The 21,031-nt window shown below is 41.6% G+C and overlaps 1 protein-coding gene across 2 annotated transcripts; it reads left to right on the plus strand.

Moving 5' to 3' along the window:
• The first annotated feature begins 313 nt into the window (after positions 1–313).
• On the plus strand, positions 314–20,781 carry coq8aa (coenzyme Q8A, genome duplicate a). Of its 2 annotated transcripts, none has more exons than XM_087851975.1 (17): positions 314–706; positions 3,630–3,729; positions 5,746–5,825; positions 5,911–6,158; positions 6,241–6,433; positions 6,550–6,616; positions 10,487–10,561; positions 12,238–12,366; positions 14,526–14,611; positions 14,770–14,910; positions 15,160–15,241; positions 15,447–15,540; positions 17,227–17,368; positions 17,539–17,646; positions 17,760–17,825; positions 18,723–18,809; positions 18,999–20,781. In XM_087851975.1, exons 2-17 carry the CDS (start codon positions 3,636–3,638, stop codon positions 19,293–19,295), a joined length of 1,989 nt encoding a protein of 662 aa, XP_087708101.1. In that variant the 5' UTR covers positions 314–706; positions 3,630–3,635; the 3' UTR covers positions 19,296–20,781. The 2 variants fall into 2 exon arrangements, with proteins under 2 accessions (XP_087708101.1, XP_087708100.1); XM_087851974.1 differs by lacking the exon at positions 314–706 and adding an exon at positions 3,386–3,511.
• The last annotated feature ends 250 nt before the right edge of the window (positions 20,782–21,031 follow it).

Here is a 21,031-nt window from a genome sequence, read left to right on the forward strand (position 1 = left end):
TCAGCTACAAATCAGGCGGTGGTCACATCTAACCATGACTTTGTTTTTCTCCGCGATAAACCAATCAACACGCGCCTTTAAACTCCGCCTCCCGTCAAACAACCGTTGCTTGTGTTGTCAACAGACGACGGAGGACCAATAGGAGCAGAGAGCGGGACGGAGCGAGGGAGGAGAAAAACCAGAGTCTTGTAAAGCTAAAGTTATGTCAATTTAGCTTTAGTACATAGCTTATGATAATAAAGCAGGAAGACCCCCGAAAAATAAACATGGTGGTTGTACATGTCCCGCCCCTCCAGCCCCCCAAAGTCTAGAAGGACTCTGGTGCGTCCTTCTTGTATGTGGTAAATTTCGACTTAGTGTGTGCGTTCCTCATTATCGCTGCACGACACACGAGCCGGTTACGTCATCGCGCCGTTCTTGGTGTTGAGAAGTTGGTAAATATGGTTTGACCTCATGGTGGAGAGAGAGGGGGAGTGGAGACAAACTGGATTAAACGCTACCAGCAGTAGCAGCAGGAGGAGGAGGGCGGCTAGTAAATAACCTTTAGCTCCTGCTGTTAGCACACCGTTTCCCCAGATAAAGAGTATCCTCGGGAAAGTGCTGCTGCAGCTCAAATACACATCGGCTGCTTTGACTCTCCTCAGGCGGGCCACCTTATCTGATAAGACTTGGGGAAACCAGCAAAGAGCCCACACGACAGCTGCTGGTGAGTACCTATCGTGCATTAGCTGCTAATTATTATGTACGCAGTCAAGTATATTTTTGTTGGCCTCGTCCGCTTCTCGTCGCTTCAGCCTCAAACCAGCTGAACGTGAAAAATCCTGCGCAGCGGCGTGCTGACGTGCCTGCCATGACCATGGCTGCCCCGTACTTGTACAAACTTTGTCAAGCTGCAGACCGAGCGCTAATTTATTCGGGACATTTGGAAATCCGCTCAGGCTATTCGCAGCAGCCGTAATGCTAGTTTTAACTCCTTAACGTGGCACGAGTTTGCTGTTATGAAGTCTCGTGCACGCTCGCCTACGAGGAAGTGAGTTAGGATGAGTTTTAAAAGGACAACTGTCGTTTGTTGTGCCCTTGCATGAAAGAAGAGAGGCTGTAGTGTCTCGTTACGCTGTTAAAACGTGTGTTAAAGCTTAATTCCAAATTTATACGTTTTTGGAAGAGCGTGCACCTAGTGACTAGCATATGTTTATTTCAGGTACTGCGGGAAAAATAAAATTTCGCTTATTTGGCATAAACGGAAGTCAATTGTTGACACTCGTGTACGTGTTTTCGTTTCGGTTAACCTTTAACTGAAACTATTGTTAATAGTTTCCTGTAGTAGTTGTGCAACTTTCATATCTGCACAACATTTTAGAGCAATCGTTTCAAGAATCAAACACTCTAAAAACATATAACACATCTATTACTATAGATGATTATAATTTTTGAGAAGTTTTTTTTTTTTTTAATGTCAGTCCCAGTACCCATCATCACCTCGATGTTATATTATTGTTTAAAGTTTTAGCTGTTATATATTATAATGTGTGTCATAGTCTCTTGTGATATAACTAATAGCATTAATCTGGCCAAAAATCTAATAAAATAGAGAAGCATGCTTTCCCATTTTACCATGTCAGATTATGTACACATAAAAGTGAGGTAGGTCAATCTAAGCCTCTATGAAGTGCTAACAGATAAAAGTGTAACAACTGGCTGTGATTGCATTATTTTTTAATACAGGAACTGCCTTTGATTGTGCAGTTTATTAAAATGGGAGAGGCTCTTCTTTTCCAGGAGTCTCGCAGGGCGACGTGAGTTTATTCACGTTTCCTGCATAAACAGTGGTGACGCCACTGCAAAGATAACGGGAAACATTTCCCACTCTTGGCTCAGGAACGCTTGTCAAGGGCAAGTGATGGTAGACTGTCAGGAAGCCATGAGGTGGACTGAGCAGGATTCAGACGCTGACTAACACTGTTTGGGCTATTTCCATAACGGTGAGACAACAGCTTGAGCAGCAGACAACAGCTGCGGCTTAGGTGTGCATATTTGCCACACAGTCAGTGTGCTGTTACCAAAATCATACCTTTCAGTTTCCCTCCTCTGGAGATGAGGGCTCGGGGCCCACACACACAGGCCACACACCGACTCTGGCAAATGGGAAGTTGCTCAGCCGATTAGATTTGGCAATAAAATTACATCTTAGTCACAGCCAAAGAAAAATCAACGGCACTATAATGAATGTGGACCAGGGCACATTCTAAGCCAGAAAAACCCCCTGAAGTGTTTCTGAATCTTGATTTTATAACCGTGGAATCTAAGTACAGTAGGAGATTTTCTTTTACAGATTTAGGTCTAAATAAACAAGTAAGAGATCTTGGAAGAGGCACATTGTGGGAAGTTAAGTTTAAGATGGCACAGCTTTGTAATTGAAAAGAGAGCGTTGTATTTCTATAAAATCAAAGACTGAAATGACCTTAAAAACGAGATGAAATAGTTGTACCCTTTATAGCTATTTTAACTTTCAAACGTAATCTTTAAACTTAATCTTAAGCACTGTGAAGGAAAATGAGCATTCAGATTTCTCAAGCATGATTATTCCAGTGCAAATATTACTAATCTAAAAAAAACGAATAAATCCTATCACGTCTTTCCACAAACTCTTCATTTCTTCCCCTTCCTCTTGGTGCCTTGTGTCACAAAGTATCCACCATCTGAAAACAGAGCAGCCCTGAAGGAGGATGGATGACCCACTTCTGACTCAGGCGATGTATGTGCACTGCTTCACATACACGCTTATTGATATATTGCGTAGATTCCTTCAGCCACAGCCCCAGCAGCTTTCTCCACAGGCCCAAATCCTCGCCGAGCTGTTTTGCAGCCTGTTGTCACACCCACAAAGCAGCACCTGTAATATTGTAACAAAAACAGGCAGCAAGCTGTAAGAGGCAGGAATGCAGCGGTGGCTTTGTTGTTTAGATAAGCCTGAAACAAACCCAAGTTTTATTCGTGTCTTAACTCAAACTTGAGATTTGCTTTCAAGCGTTGTCATCGCATTTTAATAGCAACAGCTGTAACGGCCTGTAAAGATAACCAGGTTGTTTCCTGAAAGGAAGGTGCGACATTTTTAGATTCATAGAAAACCAGCCTCGTCGTGCCGTCGCTCGGCATAAAATATGACGGTGAGCCTCGAGCATGAACTCAACACGTGCACAGAAATAGCTGAAAGATTTATCCCTTGCTCTCCTCCCGTTTTGTTTCCAGTGACATTTTCAGATGCAGCCCTGGACCACATGCACGCATATTCACAGCTTACGAGCATTCGCCTTCCCTTTCTTGTGCCTCCGTGTGCCCAAACAGGGATCGGAGGTCATGGGTATTTTTAGACAGAGTATTAAAGTCCTCTCAAGATGTGACAGCTGTGTATGTTTGTGAGTGTTTCTGTTGGCAGTGACTCGACAACGGGTTTTATTTCTTTCCATTTGCCTTCTTTGTTTCTATGGTCTTTTTTATCTTCCCTGAAGAGGTGAACTGACACGTTAAAATCTCCGACTGCTTTGTATCGGAGCTTCCAGGGGAATCGAAGGATGACATTCACCCCACATTTTTTTCTGTTTTGTTGTCTTTCTGTCTTCTGTTTGTAGTCCATCATGGCAGGTGATATGATGTTGCTAATGCGAGGCCTGGCTAAGCTGAGCCAGGCAGTCGTAGAGGCTCAGACCAACACCCTCCGCAGTGGGACAGGTATGTTTCTGAACAATATTCCCTGTGCTTTTATCTTTCTGTTTCTCTGGTAGTCATGTTCCCACTTTACTAAACCAGACATTTTAGTGTGGGACTTGCAGCGACCCCAAAACTGACTTTCATTCAAATGATATGAGGCAGAGTCCAGTTAAATCCCCTCCCCTCCGGGAGGAAAACCAATTCATTTGCTTTGTATTAAATGTATTTTGTGTGAAGGTGACTCCTTCTCGAGTCTGCTGATAGGATAAGGAGCCCAGAGCTCAGCGTTTATCAGGAGCTAAAGGAAGAGAAGAAAATGGTTTGAGGAGGCAAAAGTAGACACAGATGTTGGACACCAGCAGGGTTCAGAATGAGAACACAGAGATCCTGACATCCCTGTAGCAAGCATTTTGTCACTGATAAATGAAATATTCAAATTGTGTCAGTTTTATAGCCAAAACATGTTGACAGGAAGTTCATTTGTACTGTAGTGTAATGCTCACAAAGTTATAAGTAAATGTTTGTAAGTGCTTGAACTGACTTCTATCTACAACTTGATAACAAATGGCGAGTGTTCTTTAACGTGGCATGTCTAATTTTCAGGCAGCTAAAGAATTTTTGTTAGTGTTTCAGTACTTGTTTGGTTTGGAGCCCAACTTGTAATGTAATGTAATGTTAATACTTTCATTGGGAGTGACCAGGATGGACATAATTAGAAATGAGTACATCAGAGGGGCAGCTCAAAATGAGAGGTTTAGACACAAAGTTAAAAAGGCAAGGCTTGGACATGTGCAGATGATGTTCAAGGGTGTTTAGTATGGAGCTGCCAGGCAGGAGGAAAAGAGGGAGACCTCACAAGAGATTCATGGATGTAGTGAAGGAGGACACGCAGAGGGTTGGTGTGGCAGAGGAGGATGCTAGGGATCAGGTGAGATGGGTGAAGATAATCCTACGGTGGCCCTGAGAGACCAAACGCACTGCAACTTAAGAAAACAAGAAAAAGCGTTTTTGGGGAAGCAATAACATGACAGAAGAGCTGTGGAAGGGATAAGTGATAAGCTAATAGCAAACATGTGTCTACAGTATTATATATATGAGTCATGCAATGAAAACACACATTACCTGCATCTTTTTCTTGATCACAGCACTGACGAACCCTATGTTCTTTTAAGTGTGTCCATTTCTGTCGCTTCCTCAGCTGTTCTGTCACATTATTATGTCCCCAAACACTTCTGTTGTGTTTTGTGTGCTTGTTTTTGTTTTTCTATTTGCTGTTGCTTTTTTTTTTTTTTTTTTTAAATTGCAGCGTATTTGACCCTGTCAGGGTCATCGCATGATCCGTATGAAAACAGCACATGAAACATTAACAGATTTCCCTAACATGTGTAGTTATTTACTACGTTTATGCTCCGCCCATCTCTGCTTAGATTAGTTGGTTGTTATTTGGCTGTTGAAGGACATTGCAGAGAGCCCCCTGGTGGGCAAACTGTGTAATGTCAACACTCATTACATGGTTGAAGGCTGTTTCTCCATTTCTTCTTTACTTTTATTTCAGTTTAGTAATATAAATGCCGCCACTGATAAATCAGCAAATAGCCAGTATCATACAATAAAATCAACCCACCGATAAATCGATTGGGCTGTAGTCTTCCTACCAGTGGATCTCAGATTGTGACACAGTGGGGTGTGTCTGCATTAAGCTGTCTACTGAGGGCAAACAGAATCGTTTTTATGATTGATGACTTTGGAATCATTTTCTAAATAACAGCACAGTAGCCTTGCGTAAAAGAACATCCTAAAGCTGTTTTGTAACTGTTGCTCAAGTTTTAAAAGAAATGAAAGTTTTACAGTTAATGAAGAAAAAGGAGGAATTGGTCCAGGAAACTGGATGGCCACAGGAACGTAGGGCCTTCTGCAATATTCAGTTGACTATTTTTAACCAGAACACTAAGATGCATTGTTGATAAAATATTAACACAATAGTTGCTTTATTATTAGCAGAAAACAACTTGAAGTTTCCTGTATTTGTATAACCAGCCCCAGGAATAGGCGCTGCTGTCCAAAGTGTCCAATCAGCTGCGGAACAAGGCATCTCAGCAGCCATGGTAAAAATCCAGGTTTGTGCAGATAATACTGTGTATTTTAATAAATGTCATAACGGTACTTTGACTTTGTTTTAAATGTATGCATTTGTCTCTAAAGGAAATGTCCGGCCAGCAGCAAAGCTATTCCTCAGAGTCCGACTTCGACTTTCCTCCCGATGACAGCGCATTCAACGCTTCAGAGTTCAGGGATGAAGGTGCAGACTTCACAGTGGATCACTCAGGAAGCAGCAATGACGCAGCAACAGGGGCGAAGCATGCCAGTGGGGAACACTCAGTATTTGAAGGATACAAAGACCCCAGCAAACAGTTCAGTGGGCACACCAGATCCTACCACCAAGATGTGAGGTAAGAATGGTTGTGCCATAAACGAGTCACTGCTGCCAGTTATGGGGGATTAAGGTAATTCTCTTTGCTTTCTCTGTGGCAGACTTCTTAGTGGACGTCAGCTCTACAACCACAGAATGAACAAACATGTGTGGAGGCAGCTTTACTTTCAGCATCCTGTCAGTCAGTTCAGGAGCTACCATCAGGACCCATCCACGATGGGGGGATTGACGGCCGAAGACATCGAGAAAGCTCGAGAGAGCAAGGGGACTGATGGAAAACCACATAAACAGATGGTAATTCCTCTTTCTCATTTCCTGTTCATTGAACACAAAGATACTCGTGTAAACGCTTAATTTCTGTTATTGGTTTCAAATTTTAATGGAAAGTCACAATGCGTTGTCTTCTTCAGCTGAGTGAGAGAGCCAGAGAGAGGAAAGTGCCCGTGACCCGGATCAGCAGATTGGCCAACTTTGGAGGTACAGCATTACACTGCGTCTGAGTCATGGATGATTCAGTGGATGTTAATATCTGGCTGTATCTGTAGTCGTGCAAGTCTGCATATACATCAGCAGCAAAGTAAAGCTTTGTGTGGCTGGACCTCAGCTTTTAATGGTCCAGATGACATTTATTGGATCCTACGTTCAAACTAATATTTGAAAACAGAGTGAATTTTTTTTGTGTTCTTTCTGATTACACAGAAGTCAAAGTGAGTCTCTATTAGTTGAAAGATCTAGTTGTGTTGGTGAAATGTTGTCTAATTGTTGAGCTTCCTTTGTGCTTAATAATATATAAAAACTGAGTTGGTAAAATTCTATTCACCTAATCTTTTAACCTCCCACTTACCTTTTTAGATGAGGTCACTGGTGTTAAGACAGTACTAATAAATTCACGTGGACTACATAAGGCCATATGTAAATGGCAGCGAATACAAAAACAAAGCCCTTAAAGGAACCGAAGTAAACAAGACATTGAGAAATGTGTGTAACATGCTTGTCAGACCTTGGAGCCGCACTCAAAACAAAAACCTCTAGATATGAGGTCAAGCTTCCGCAGCCTTTTCTTTAACTAATCTGCTCCTGTTGAGATAAAAACATGCCCTGTTAGGCAGCTTCAAGCTGGCACAGCGAGACACCGGCAGCCTGAAAGGGAGTTCTGCAATCGTGCAGCCATAAAAGGAATGAAATGTGTTTGACTTTGTAGTGCACACGGCTGTTGTTAATCTACTATTTCACCACGTTCACAGTTTTCCATTTATTGTCTGTGACACATTTAATGAATAAATTAATGCAGTTCAGTTATATACATTAAAGAAAAAATCCAAAATTGATTTTTAAAATTTAACATTCTCTGTCTGGTTTACAATATACTCACTTGCCACTTTTTTTACGCACACCAGTATGAGGTTGGACCTGTTTTTATTTTTTAGAACTGTTTTAATTATTTGCGGCATAGATGCAACAAGGTGATGGAGACATTTATTAGACATTCTGGTTAGAATTAGACGATCGAATCGCACAATTTCTCCAGATTTGCACGTCCATGATGCGAATGATCCCATTCCACCCCATTCCAAAAGTGGGTTGTGGTATTTAATGATGCATGGAAGCACAGATCCAAGAATGGATCCGTGTTTTCATGTTGTTTACGCTAAATTCTGACCCTACCATCAGAGTGCTGCAGCAGAAATCAAGACTCATCAGACCAAACAACGTTTTTCCAGTCTTCTTCTGGTCAATTTTTGGTGAGCCCACGTAAATTGCAACTCAGTTTTCTGTTTGTAGCTGCAAGACTGGCACCTGGTGTGATCTAAGACTGCTGTAGCTTAGCTGCTTTACGATTCAGTGTGGTTTGTCTTCAGAGATGATTTTCTGCATACCTTGGTGGCAGCAAGTGCTTTTTTGAGTTATTGTTGCCTTCCTGTCAGCTCAAAGCGGTCTGGCTCTTCTCTGACCTCTGACATTAACAAGGCATTTTCAGCCAGAGAACTACAGCTCTCTGCATACTTTCTTTTTTTCCCACCATTCTCTGTAAACTCTAGAGATGGTTGTGTGGGCAAAACCCCAGTTTTCCCAGTTTTAACTCACCATTCTTCCCGATTCTGATACTCAGTTTGAGCTTAAGCAGGTCATCTTGATTGCTGTCGTTGACTTTATTGACTGATTAGACATTTGTGTTAGTAATCAATTGAGCGCGTCTAATAAAGTGGCTGGTGAGTTAACCATTAGCCAAAGGTTCAATGTGTATCTTCCAGAAAATGACTGAAGTCATCAGCCTGCTACTTGTTGACTTACCTTACAACACTAGAGGCTAGCTGCCTGACGTTGGATGACTTTCTTGCTAACCTTGTTGCTAGCAACATTTGTGTTTTATTTTGTTTCTTTGTTTTTGTGTTGTTTTTTATTGTGGAGTTTGTGTTGCAGTGTGAGTTTACCCTCTTTGTTGACGTTGGTGATTAGGGGACGCAATTTCTAAGCTAACATTAGCTAACGTTGCTAGTTTTGAACATTGAGAGCAGAGGCAAGGTCCTGAAAAAAGACCTCAGCAGCAAGCATAAACACTTCAGAGGCAACAGAGAGCGCTGTGGGAGATCAGCTTTTACATTCTGTTCACACATTAATAGTACAAGACATTTAATACATAAAAAAACACTTCACATTATTCAGTCAGTAAGTTTAAACATATCAAGTGTCTCTTCTAATCCTCCAAATTGTGCCACGACAGGATGTTTTTTCAGTGCTAATCTTACTCAAGGCTCTAATGTTCACACAAGCACAGCAAAGAGCTCGCAGCTAGCCTCAGAAGTCGTTTAAGAGAACTGATCGGCAGCTTTTGTGTTAGGAACTTCTCCTCAGACAGATGATGGATCTGTCAGCAGGAGGCACAGAGTCAAACCGAAGCCAGAAATGTGAACGCGAATATAAAGTGGACAGAAGTGAAACATGAACAGCCTCACATAAGTCAGCATGGACCATCGACACTGCAGAATTTAGCCACAGCTCATTCCAAACAAGTTGGAATTGCAGGGAGCCGCGGCAGGTAGAGAGCTGAGATGATTCAGCATGTTGACAGCGGTAACATTTAGAAGGTGTTGAAAAGAGGAGGCGATGCATGAGCCTGGCCTTGACCCCGTCCTTCACTCCCCTACAACATTTGGCAACAAAGTCAGACAAGGCAAAAAGCGCTAAACCGATTCATTGCGTGGCATCGGCCTCCTCTCGCCGTCACCTTTCAAGTCACCGTTTTCAAAGGTTTTGCTGACAGTGCAGTTTGGTTCTGACGAGAATATGCACCGCAGTCATTTTTGCAAACACGTACCTTTTCTTGAGATCGAATGATGGACAGACACTTGTGCGTGGTCTGGAAAACAAAATATGTCACTCAGAGATGCTGCTAGAAATGCTGATCTCTCTTTGGCTTGACAGTTGCACATGCTGACATCATACAGTTTTATAGGTACAGTCACGTAACCGACTGCCTCATATTCGGTGTTTAAATCTGTGCATTGCAAATCCTCTCTAAACCAGGAAACAAAACACAGGCACATGACATTACTGTGAAAGGAAAAGTTACACGTTAAGTTACACACACACACACACACGAAGCAATGATGAATAAGTGCTCAGTTGACTTGTATACATGACACTGAAGCACACCGCGTCCCCATTTGTCCGTCCACCGCTGCCTCTCTGCTTCAGAGAGGCCGCTGACTAACTGATTATGTAACGTTGAGTTATGTAAGTTAGAAGCAAGCTCAGAGGAACTTCACAAACAACCGCCCACTTGCGCAAACTCTTTCTTTCTTTCTTTTTTTTAAATCCTCTAATTTCTAACATGATTAAGTTTTCCAAAAGCTTTCAGTTTTTTTGACATTATTTCCACATGCTGTGTTGGATGCAGCTGTTACCACTGCAGCCATTGCCAAATACTGACACGATCAAAGGCTTTATTTGCTTTCTATTTTTGTCATATTTTCTGTTGCATATGTTTTATTTTGATAGGAGTGATAGGAGTTGCAACAGATGGCCTCGATTAGTCAGGTTATTTACACTCATCACAGAGCAGAGGTGAGGGTCCCGTTAAAGCCGCAGCCTGTCCATACTCTGATTTACTAAAAGGATTTTTTTTTATACATACGCTGCATGATTTGTGTTTTACTGTCAGTGTAGATGTGAGCTTTGTTTTGTTCTTTTCATCAATTTAAAAAAAAAAAACAGCATAACATCATCAGATGACGCATTCAGTGCTTTAAAATGTGTTGTATTTGTGTGTTAATGATGAAAACGCATTGGTCTTTGTTGTTGTAATACATTGGTATGTGTTTTGGTTTTTCTGTGTGTTTGCACCAGGTCTGGCTGTAGGTTTGGGTATTGGAGCTCTAGCAGAATTCGCCAAGAAGAGCATCAGACAAAACGGCGCAGAAGGTAACACTCAGAAATGCGCACACGCACACACACGCCTAAGTGGCTCGAGCAGTGAGCGGGATTTACACGTTACAGCTAAGAAATGGATGAAAACCTTACAGTTTGCTTTTAAAACACTGGTATATTTATTCATTTTTTACATGACGCTTGTTCTTAACAGTAGTATACACAGAAAAAAATCTTAGTAATGTTGTGGTGAGGACTCCTCACGGTGCGTTTGTTTTTGGTTTGTGGTAACAACATGCAGAGATTTTGCAGCAGCATTCCTATGAATTGCCCTCAGCACCAATCCCTCTTGCATGTTATTACATGTTGGACACTTCAATTAGGCCATCTCCCTCACAGCCTGCCCCCTAAACAGACGTCCCTGCTCTGCTTCGTCAACCTGCTAATCCTGAAACACAGGCTAAGCTGAAACAGAGCGTACAGGCGTAAATCTGGCATTTATGCATCTGTTTGTTGCTATTTATTTTTGTGTGCGCTTTAATCCCAGGCACACACTGAACACGTGTGTGTGTCTGTGTGTGTGTGTGTGTGTGTAATCTTCATTAAAGCCTCTGAAGGCAGCTTCAGATGTACCAGAGCGTACTACCTGATGACCTACTGACACACGTACACAGTCACACCCCTCACACATTGGTACAGTCAGATCCACAGCGCTGTGTCCCATTTACCACAGATGTCGGATACCGGAGCTGCGAGTAACATCACTCCCAAGATATGCATGTTCTAGCAGTAAAGCTGGAAAAGCAAGAGAGGCATTCATGCTAAGGATGACTATCTTGATAAGGATAGTCACATGCATCACTAGCAGGACGGCTCAACTCTTCTTTTTCTTTTTTGTTTTTACGCACTACCAGTGTTCTGCATATAGCTTATATAGCAAGTCACAAATACACAACAGTAGTCCTGCACATTGCAAATACGGGGTAGGCTTAAATGTAAGGACTCTCTAAAATTGTCCATAATTCCTAAATGTTGCACGAAATATTTCTGTTAAATCCTTGAATTAAAGCGTTTGTCCTTCAGTCAAATCCTTGCTGCCTTATTTTAAATTAATTGTGTTGCTGCATAGAAGAAAAACAGTAAATGTGACACAAGAACTTGTGAACCTGACTGTGCACACAAGCACAGACCAGTCTTGACAAAACTTTGCAGAAACATTGCCTACTTCATATAAATGTGAGTGCCCACATCTGTGTGGCGTATACAAATCCCACGATCGTATATATTTGTAGAATTGGGCACGGCGACCTTACGACTACTATCACGGTGGCCACTTTTGTTGATGTTTAGTTTCTGCACGGCCTACATTTGTTACAAATTTTTTAATCTTTCTGGAGCAGATTATCAATCAAGTTATCAAAATAAAAATAATAAAATAAAAATGTTCAAAGGCTAAAAAAATAGCAGAGGAGAGCAGACAACTATGTGGGGATAAGTTTAAATTCAAAATATGTGTCACATGACCAAACAAGCACTTCAGGTGCAAAATCTGTCTGTATGGAAAAGCAAATGCATACAAATACTTAATGAAATCTGTGAAACATTTTATGTAATCACAATTAAGAAAAGTAAGTATGATTTTACAGTTATTGTTTATTGACCTGCTGATTGGATTAACATGCATCACAAAATGCACTACATGCAAATGTAATACTTTTTTTTGTCTTCAGGTGAAAACAGGAAATCAGTTCTGGACTCGAGCCCTTTCCTGTCCGAGGCCAACGCTGAGCGCATTGTCAGAACTCTGTGCAAAGTCAGAGGAGCTGCATTAAAGTTGGGACAGATGCTCAGCATTCAAGGTGAGGGACGGACATAGTCGCATTGAAATTTAGATTTTTTTGTAAAGTTTTCTGCTTGTGAATAAAAAGCATTCCTTACCCTGGATTCTGTGAAGGGAAACGCTCTATATACAATCACAGTTTTCAGACTGATTATTATGGTGCAGGTTAGCTTGACCGTGTGCTGTAGTAGCTGAGAACTTGTAAACTGACTAAGAGTTGGTACAGAGGACTTTTTGGTGAGTTTTTTTGTTTAGTTTTTTTGCTGCGGCTCTGTGTTGGCTCTAACCTGCATTTAGGTCAGTGCTTGTACACAAACAGATAATCCGAGAGCGAGGCCAGCGGCAGTAAACAAAACGACCAGTGAGTTACTGAAGCCGTGTCAGGTAACAGCAGTAAACCCATCATCACAGCTTTGTTTAGCTCTGTTGCTACCTCTGCCCAACCTTGACTTGGTGACCTTTTCCTTTGGTATTCGTGCCATCTTTGCCTGAACGTGCAGTAAATATAATAAGCCATGAAGACGGTAGCAGGAGAGAGGAAGGCAGCGGCTTCAAAAAAGACCAGGTCAGTCCACTGTGCTGAGACCTGTTGAGCAGTGTTACCATGTCTCTCAAGTGGTGACAAACTGCAGTTTCGAAGTGTGGCTGGGTCAGGGGTTAATGTAATATTCTGTGGGTGGACACACACAATCTCTCTGCTCTTTTCACAGAAAATGTAAAATGCTGAAATGGATATAATAATAATAATAATAATAGTAATAATAGTAATAGTAATAATAAAAACAATAATAGTCTGCAGTTGACTATATCCAGAGGATAGAAATCCCTGCACTCTTTGTCCTCTGCTGACATTTATCTGCCATGGCAGGAATGCAGTGATGGGCAGATGATTGTGTGTTCAGCCATTGTGCTCTTTTAGCACAGCGCTCAAAACGGTGTTAACCTCGAGAAGTCTGAAACTGTTAATAAAGTCTTTAATCCTGGTTACATATATCTTCTACAGCGCCGGCCCAAGTCAACATTAGACACTGGCATCAGTTTACACAGTCGAGTCTGATTTAACTCGCTCATTATGATTATGATTATGTGGTTTATTGTACTCAAGCAGTAAAATCAGGCAATTATTAAGAGTATTAAAGCTTGATTGCTGTATGTGCTCTTTTATGTAGTATCTACCATTTTCAGTCCCATTAAACAAAGTACTAAACTGTACTTTTACTACACATTTTAGTAGGAAACTACACAGCAATTTAATCTACACATTATATCGATGTGTCTGGCTTAATTGTTTATGATAAATTGCTGAGTAATTGCACAATTACATTTGTGCTGTTACTCTATATTCCGACTGCTCTCACACTCACACTGTGAGTTTTGCTTTTGACAGCTCCGCTTGTGTTTATAAGCGGACCCACAGCTTCACAATCCGCTAGCAAACTGTTGCCTTTGATCATTAACTCATGTCTGTAAAGTTAAGTTGACTCAAGCTGCAAGTATAAATAAAGCACGTCTGATAAGAACAGGTGACCCACAAGCCAGTCAGCTGAAAACTGCATTTCTCAGTCTGTATTTGATGCACGTTTCTCTCAGATTTCTCACAACCGGCTGCACTTAAATCAACGAGAGTCCTCTGACTGTAGAGAGGCACATGTTCAGTTCTGCACTACAGTCACTAAGAGCAGGATCTGTGTTTGTGCACTGGCCTGTGAGAGAGAGGGAGAGCTGCCCCTCACACACTGGCTCAGAGAGAGAGAATGTTTTTTTGCATCAGTTTTGCATCACGCAGTGTCTAAATGTTACTTTGATCTTTGATGATTAGGCTCTGGTGCCTGTTTCATACGTGTTTCAGCACTCACTCCTGTGTGTCGTTCACGTTTTTTGGGGTTTTTTTCTAAAGTAATGGTGCCGCTCAGGTTGCGTTATGCAACACAATATGGCAGTGAAAAAATAAGCAAATGGGTTTGCTGATGTTATCACACTGACCTTATTTAACAAGAGTTGAACTTGGATCATTCTTTATGCTCAATGATTGCTCAAAGTTGTGGGTAGAGGAGCATGTTTGGATTTTTTTTTTCCGTTGGTTTGTTTTTTTAGCTTTTATGAGGGGAATAGCAGAATGTTTGAGAACCACTTAATGTAATCTGTAATTAAAGATCTCACGATGTTTTTATGTTTCAGATGACGCTTTCATCAATCCTCATCTTGCCAAGATTTTTGAGCGTGTGAGACAGAGTGCTGACTTCATGCCAATCAAACAAATGACAGTAAGACTGATAGTTATGCCATTTCCTCAGCAACTTATATTTTATTTAATGATTTGAAGTAATGAAGTAGTATTACATTGCGATTCCTGCCCCTGGCTGTTTTGGAAGACTTTTTTTCCAGTGATGCTAAAATCCTACTTGCTCCTGTCTGTCTGCAGAAAGCACTGAATAGCGATTTGGGCCCAAACTGGAGGGACAAGCTGGAAATGTTTGAGGAACGCCCTTTTGCGGCAGCGTCCATCGGGCAGGTTCACCTTGCACGGATGAAGGATGGCAGGGAGGTGGCCATGAAAATACAGGTTAGGATAAAAACATGTGACACTGCGTCCTCGTGTTGTCAACACTCGCTTAAACTTGCATGCATACAGGAAACGCATAATCTGATTATCAGATGGCTGCGTTTCCTTACAGAGGAACATGTGAGCTAGTTATCTCATGCTTTTACTGAATAAAATAGTTTTATTGCTGTGCTGTTTATAGTAAATATGATTGTGTGATCAAATTAAACAAAGTGTTTGAATGTTTTTCTCTCTGTCTGTTTTCTTCAGTATCCTGGTGTGGCTCAGAGTATCAACAGTGATGTCAACAATTTGATGACGGTGCTGAATATGAGCAATGCCCTGCCTGAAGGTGTACACACACACACACACACACACACACACACACACACACACACACACACACACACACACACACACACACACACACACACACACACACACACACACACACACACACACACACACAGCATCCTCTTCATCTCCCCGTGTCTGCTTCTCTCTACTGTTTCCACGACTAGTCTAATGTTTTTGTCCTGTTTTGTTTGTGTCTGTAGGTCTGTTTCCAGAGCACCTGATAGATGTCATGAGAAAAGAGCTAGCCCTGGAGTGTGACTATATTAGAGAAGCCCAGTGTGCAAGGAAGTTCAGGTATTATGCAGCAAATGTTGTTGTAATCTGAAAGCCAAGCTTGAGAAATATTTTTTCCTTTAATTAAATTACTAAAGAAAATAATTTTTAGCTCATATGGCCAAAGGATTCGTGAGCTCATGCTATGGCATTTTACAAGAATTGCTTTTCCTGGGGCATTGCTCAGATTTTAGTGATCACCTAATAGATCTTCCCCCAGATTGTGGTCAAATTTGAGGTTCTGAGTGGATTTGAATTTCTACTAATTTAGCAATACACCCGACCGATGACAAACTTATCACTTTGTTTCCATATTTCATAAACATATCTTAAATCCTGGATTTCTAAAACTCAGTCTGTGTAAACCTGATTTAAGAAATAAAAGGTGTAGGGTAGGGCTGCTCGATTATGGCAAAAATGATAATCACGATTATTTTCACTGAAATTGAGATCTCGATTATTTGACGATATTTATTTAACGATAACAATGTGTTGAATAATGACTTTAAAAAATAACATAAAATAGTGTGCAAATACTGATAACAGTGCAAATGTTTGCAATATAAGAAATAAATGAAAAATGTAAACATCTATGTTTAGTGAACTTTGCAGTGTTGCTCTGTGGTGCAGCTACGACACCGTAGCAAAGTTTACACACTATGTCTACTTGATCCACCTCTGACTCCGCGAACCCATAATGTTTCCACACCACTGAAGTTATTTTTTACCTCTTTTCAACCAACGGCAGTCACTCTCCTCTCCAAATAACTTCTGCTTAGCTTTCCGAGCTTCCCTCGGGTCCTCTTAATTGTTGTGACGCGTGTTCGAAATGCAGAGAGGTGCTCTCGATTTGCCACACGGAGCAGCGCGAGAGTAAAGCACGAGGGAGGTGCTAATAATCGGCTCAGTCATCGTAATTTAGATTAAAATTCGATTAATTGAGCAGCCCTAGTGTAGGGTCTAGCTGTCATGAATTCACGTGCAGGAATCTGAGCCTAATGCTATATTACACTGGAAATGGGAAATCAGAAATCTTGAATTCTGCGTCATGATCAGCCCCTCAAGTGGAACTTGCCCCTTACAAAAGTCTGACAAGTCCCACCAACCCTAACTGCGTGATTCAAGCAGGATAAATGGCAGTAAAGCTGCAGAAGTTGTATTTGTGACTCTTTAATTCAGCGAGGCACAGAGAACCGACCAGGCTGCAGCATTGCATTGTGCTCCAGGTATTGTTAGTGATGGCTCCACCTGGCTTCAGAGCAAAACAGAGCCTGTATTGGTACTCACTGGAACACAGTCACCTCGTGTGTGACAGTCATTCCCAACTCCAAGATCTGACTTCCAAGTTAAAAGGAAGGCTGCATTAATCTATGTGCTGGGATAAAGTGGCCTGTAGGCCTAACTGTCATGCCAGTGACAGCACACTATCGTACTCGACTGATCGAGTATTTGAGCTCACATCACGGCTCGATTCTCCTTTCTGTTCTTTCTCCGCACTGTGCAGTCTGCTCTCCGTCACCCCTGAAACACTCGGGTTACACAGATATAGTTAGCTTATTCCATCCCCCTTTTTAAATGTTCGTTGCTTGGGTTCAAGGTCAGGCTGACTGTGATTGCTAGCCAGTTTTATATATAGACTTAACACTCTATGTGGAGTGTTGTGTTCTTAATTTCATGTGTTTTTGTATCTGCTCATGTCTGGCTCAGGGAGCTGTTAAAGGACCATCCGTTCTTCTACGTACCAGAGGTGATAGACGAGCTGAGCAGCTGCCATGTTCTCACTACTGAACTCGTTCCTGGATTTCCCCTGGACAAAGCCGAGAGCCTCTCTCAGGAGCTGAAGAACGAGGTACGGATGGTTATGATTACACAAGTTAGTTTGTGCAGAGGAGACATTCCTTTCTTAGCTGATCCCAGTTCAGTCAACACACTAAACACCACAAAAAAGCAGAAGCGAGTACAATCTGGCATGTGTTTCTTTTCAGCAGGTTGAATGTATACCTTTGTCTTTTCTTTCAGATCTGCCTCAACATCTTGACTCTGTGTGTCAGAGAGCTGTTCGAGTTCAGGTACATGCAGACTGACCCAAACTGGTCCAACTTCTTCTATGATCCACAGGCGCACAGGGTGAGTTTCAGTACAACCTGTTGTGTGTTGTCATGAAGTTTGATCAGCTGTAAATATAAGTAATATGGAGTTGGCAGTTAATGGGAAGTGGTAACTGCCGTGTGCTCCTCTAGGTGGCGCTGTTGGACTTTGGAGCCACGAGAGGATTTGATCAATGTTTCACTGATGTCTACATAGAGGTGAGACCAGGCAGCTGCTATATAATCATCATGAATGGTGATGATGTATGCTCTTTATGGGGCTTCACTAACTTTTTCTGTGTTGATCTTCTGACTGTGGGACGTTAATCTCAGATTATCAAGCCTTAAATGACTTTAGTAACTCTTAATGCTTCTGCATACCAAGACTTTTTGAACAATTTCTTTCATTCTCTCAACTTTGGGGGATCAGTTTGGGTTTGACTCCTTCTGTTTCAACATGATGCTCACCAGTGCCCAAAGCAAGGTGCATACAGACATGGATGAGCGGTGTGGAAGAACTTGACTGGCCTGCAGAGTCTTGACCTCAACCTGATAAACAACCTTTGGGACAAATTAGAGTGGAGACTGTGAGCCAGGACTTTTCATTCAACATCAGTGTCTGACCTCACAAATCTTAAAAAAAAAAAAAAAAGGTCAGAAATTCCCATAAACACTCTTAAAGCCTTCCCAGAAGAGTTGAAGCTGTTATAACTGCAAAGGAGCCAACATCATATTAAAACGTATGGATTAAGAATGGGCTGTCACTCAAGTTCATATGCATGTGGAGACAGATGAGCGGATCCTTTTGGCAGTACAGTGCAGGTGCAGCTGTAATATTTCTAGCAGTAATCCAGAGACGAGACAACATAAAGCTCCAGTAGCTGTACATCTCCCCTCAGGGTTTACGTCGTAGTTTTTTCGCTGATGTTGACATTTTGTAACTCACACTTGTATTCATTTGCCTCTGATGATTGGTGAACTCGATCTTAATGCCAAATCAGAAGGTGTTAAAAGACTTTAATTGTTCATGGCAACCCAAATCCTCGCAAGAGATTCGAATCTAAACTTCAATGAAGAAAGAGAGTGACATGTGCGACCTGTGTGTGTCCTGTGCAGATAATCCGTTCAGCTGCCATGGGCAACAGGGAGGGAGTACTAAAGAAATCTATCGAGATGAAGTTCCTGACCGGTTACGAGTCCAAGGTAATGATCTCTTTGAGCTTTTTCTGCCTGCTCTGCTTTACAAATGATGGCTCTGTCACTGTGGAGTAGCCATAAACAAATAAATAAGAGTTGTAAAAGTGTGCAAACATAATGTGTTAAGCATGTGTTTTGGTTTATTAATTTTTTTTGTTCTTTTGTTTTGTTTTGTTTTTTACTTGTGTTGTCCAGGCAATGGTGAATGCCCACGTGGATGCAGTGATGATCCTCGGCGAGGCTTTTGCCTCCTCGGAGCCCTTCGACTTCGGTTCCCAGTCGACCACCGAGAGGATCCACAACCTCATCCCCGTGATGCTCAAACACCGGCTCACCCCGCCCCCCGAGGAGACGTACTCGCTCCACCGTAAGATGGGCGGCTCGTTCCTCATCTGCTCCCGGTTGAATGCTCAGCTGCAGTGCAGGGAGATGTTCGAAATGTCGTATCAGAAGTACTGGGAAGGCCGCACGCCACCGTCTGACTCGGCATAAAACCAATCAGTGTTTGGAATTATGATGGACTGGATGGGGGGAAGGGGGCCAACAGAAAAGTGCCCGTAGATACCAAAACGGAGGAAAGAAACTGTCGTCGAGCGCCAGCGTGTTGGGCATGCAATGAAAAGACCCGCATACATATCAACACCCATCATTTTTGGTTCGAAAGAGGGAGCAGCAACATGGTGTGCGTGTTGCGTTTAAGGCCAGAAGAAAAAAAGCTGTAAGAGACAAGAGTGAAGGAGAGAAGCAGCCTTGTTTTAGGTGTAAACTGAGTGTAAAAAGGTTGAATTTGCATCTCTTGATGATTTCACGATGATTCTTGCATCTTATGTTGCTGTGTTTTGTTGAGCTTTGGGATAAACTGTAAAGTTTGCTCTTTACCGTAAATGTCACAACATTGCATTGCGTTAACTAAGCTTTCATTTTAGGCCAGAATAACAATGCAGGTATTTCTGCTTCTTTTTTTAAAAAACACATTTAATAATTAGATATTATGGCTATAAATAATAGGTATTGGTCTAAAAGCAGACTGCAGATAATTACAGTCTTTTTTTTTATAAAATAAAAATAGAGATGATGAGAATTATTCAAGCATTTTGTTTTGTTTTGTTTTTGTTTTTTGTTTTTTTTTTAAAAGGGGTGACAAAGTGATATTTCTCAGCACTTACACACAAGAATGTGTGACTTTAGCATATGTATATGTAGTATACAGAATCTTGTGTATTATTACACTCTTGTGTATTAATGCAGCCAGACAGTACTAAATGATGTTGTTTATAGCTTGTAGCTTCTAAGGGAAATTGTTTTGGGAATGAGATTAAGTCAAGCTGAATTCACAGGAGGATGAAAGTCTCTAAATTTAAATAGGTTCTGTCCTCTTATTGGGTTTTAAACAGTGTTCATATGGACTAACTAGCCAAGTTAGCATTATTGTTGCTCAAAATTTAAATTCTGTCAGACATAATTCAGATTTCCTGAATCTGAATTGGGGTTTTTTTTCCTTATTTTCAGTCAGAAACTAACAAACCACATGGATCCATGTTGCTCTCTGCTTAGAAATTAATGTTTCCCAGAAGAAACAGGTCATAGCTCACACATCAAACACTGGACCTGAATGTTCACAAACTACCTGGATGGGAAGCGCTCGTCCTGATAACGCACAAGATCAGCTCGTGGGCTTTGCTCGCTCCCGCAAGTCGGTAATCTCTCCACGCCTCCTTGGGTGAAAAATCCTCCTAACTGTTGTGTGACTGTGAAAGTTCTCTGTGATCTGCTGTGTGAATACTGTTATGATGATATGGTGTGAAAATGGGGGGGAGAAAAAAAACAAGGTGCCTGATGTTTCTAGCAGATGGTTTGTAGCTAGAAATCTCTACTTTATATTTCATATTAAGCATCGCTGAGCAGAGGGTTTCAATTTTGTAATCGAAATGCATTCTTAACTGAACGTTGTAATAAAATATCGAATGAAAAGAGTAAATGTTTGAGCTACTCTGGTCGGGGTGTCTCTGAGTGGGTTTATGTGTGTGCGTGGTCCCTGCTTTACGTTATCGCTGTTACCCAGGCATATGTGTGTATAACCCAGATTTTGATGTGTGCTGGCCCCTTGGTTAGGTTGTAATCTCAGAAAACGAGTGAAAACACAGTAGAGGGAGAGAGGTCATCTTCCTTATTTAGCTACGTCTTGGCCAGCAGTGGAGGAACTGGCACAGAGCCTGGGAAATGAGAAG

This window comes from Neolamprologus brichardi, chromosome 15 (genome assembly GCF_056152115.1).
Source record: "Neolamprologus brichardi isolate AB-2024 chromosome 15, ASM5615211v1, whole genome shotgun sequence".
Classification (NCBI taxonomy): Eukaryota; Metazoa; Chordata; class Actinopteri; order Cichliformes; family Cichlidae; genus Neolamprologus; species Neolamprologus brichardi.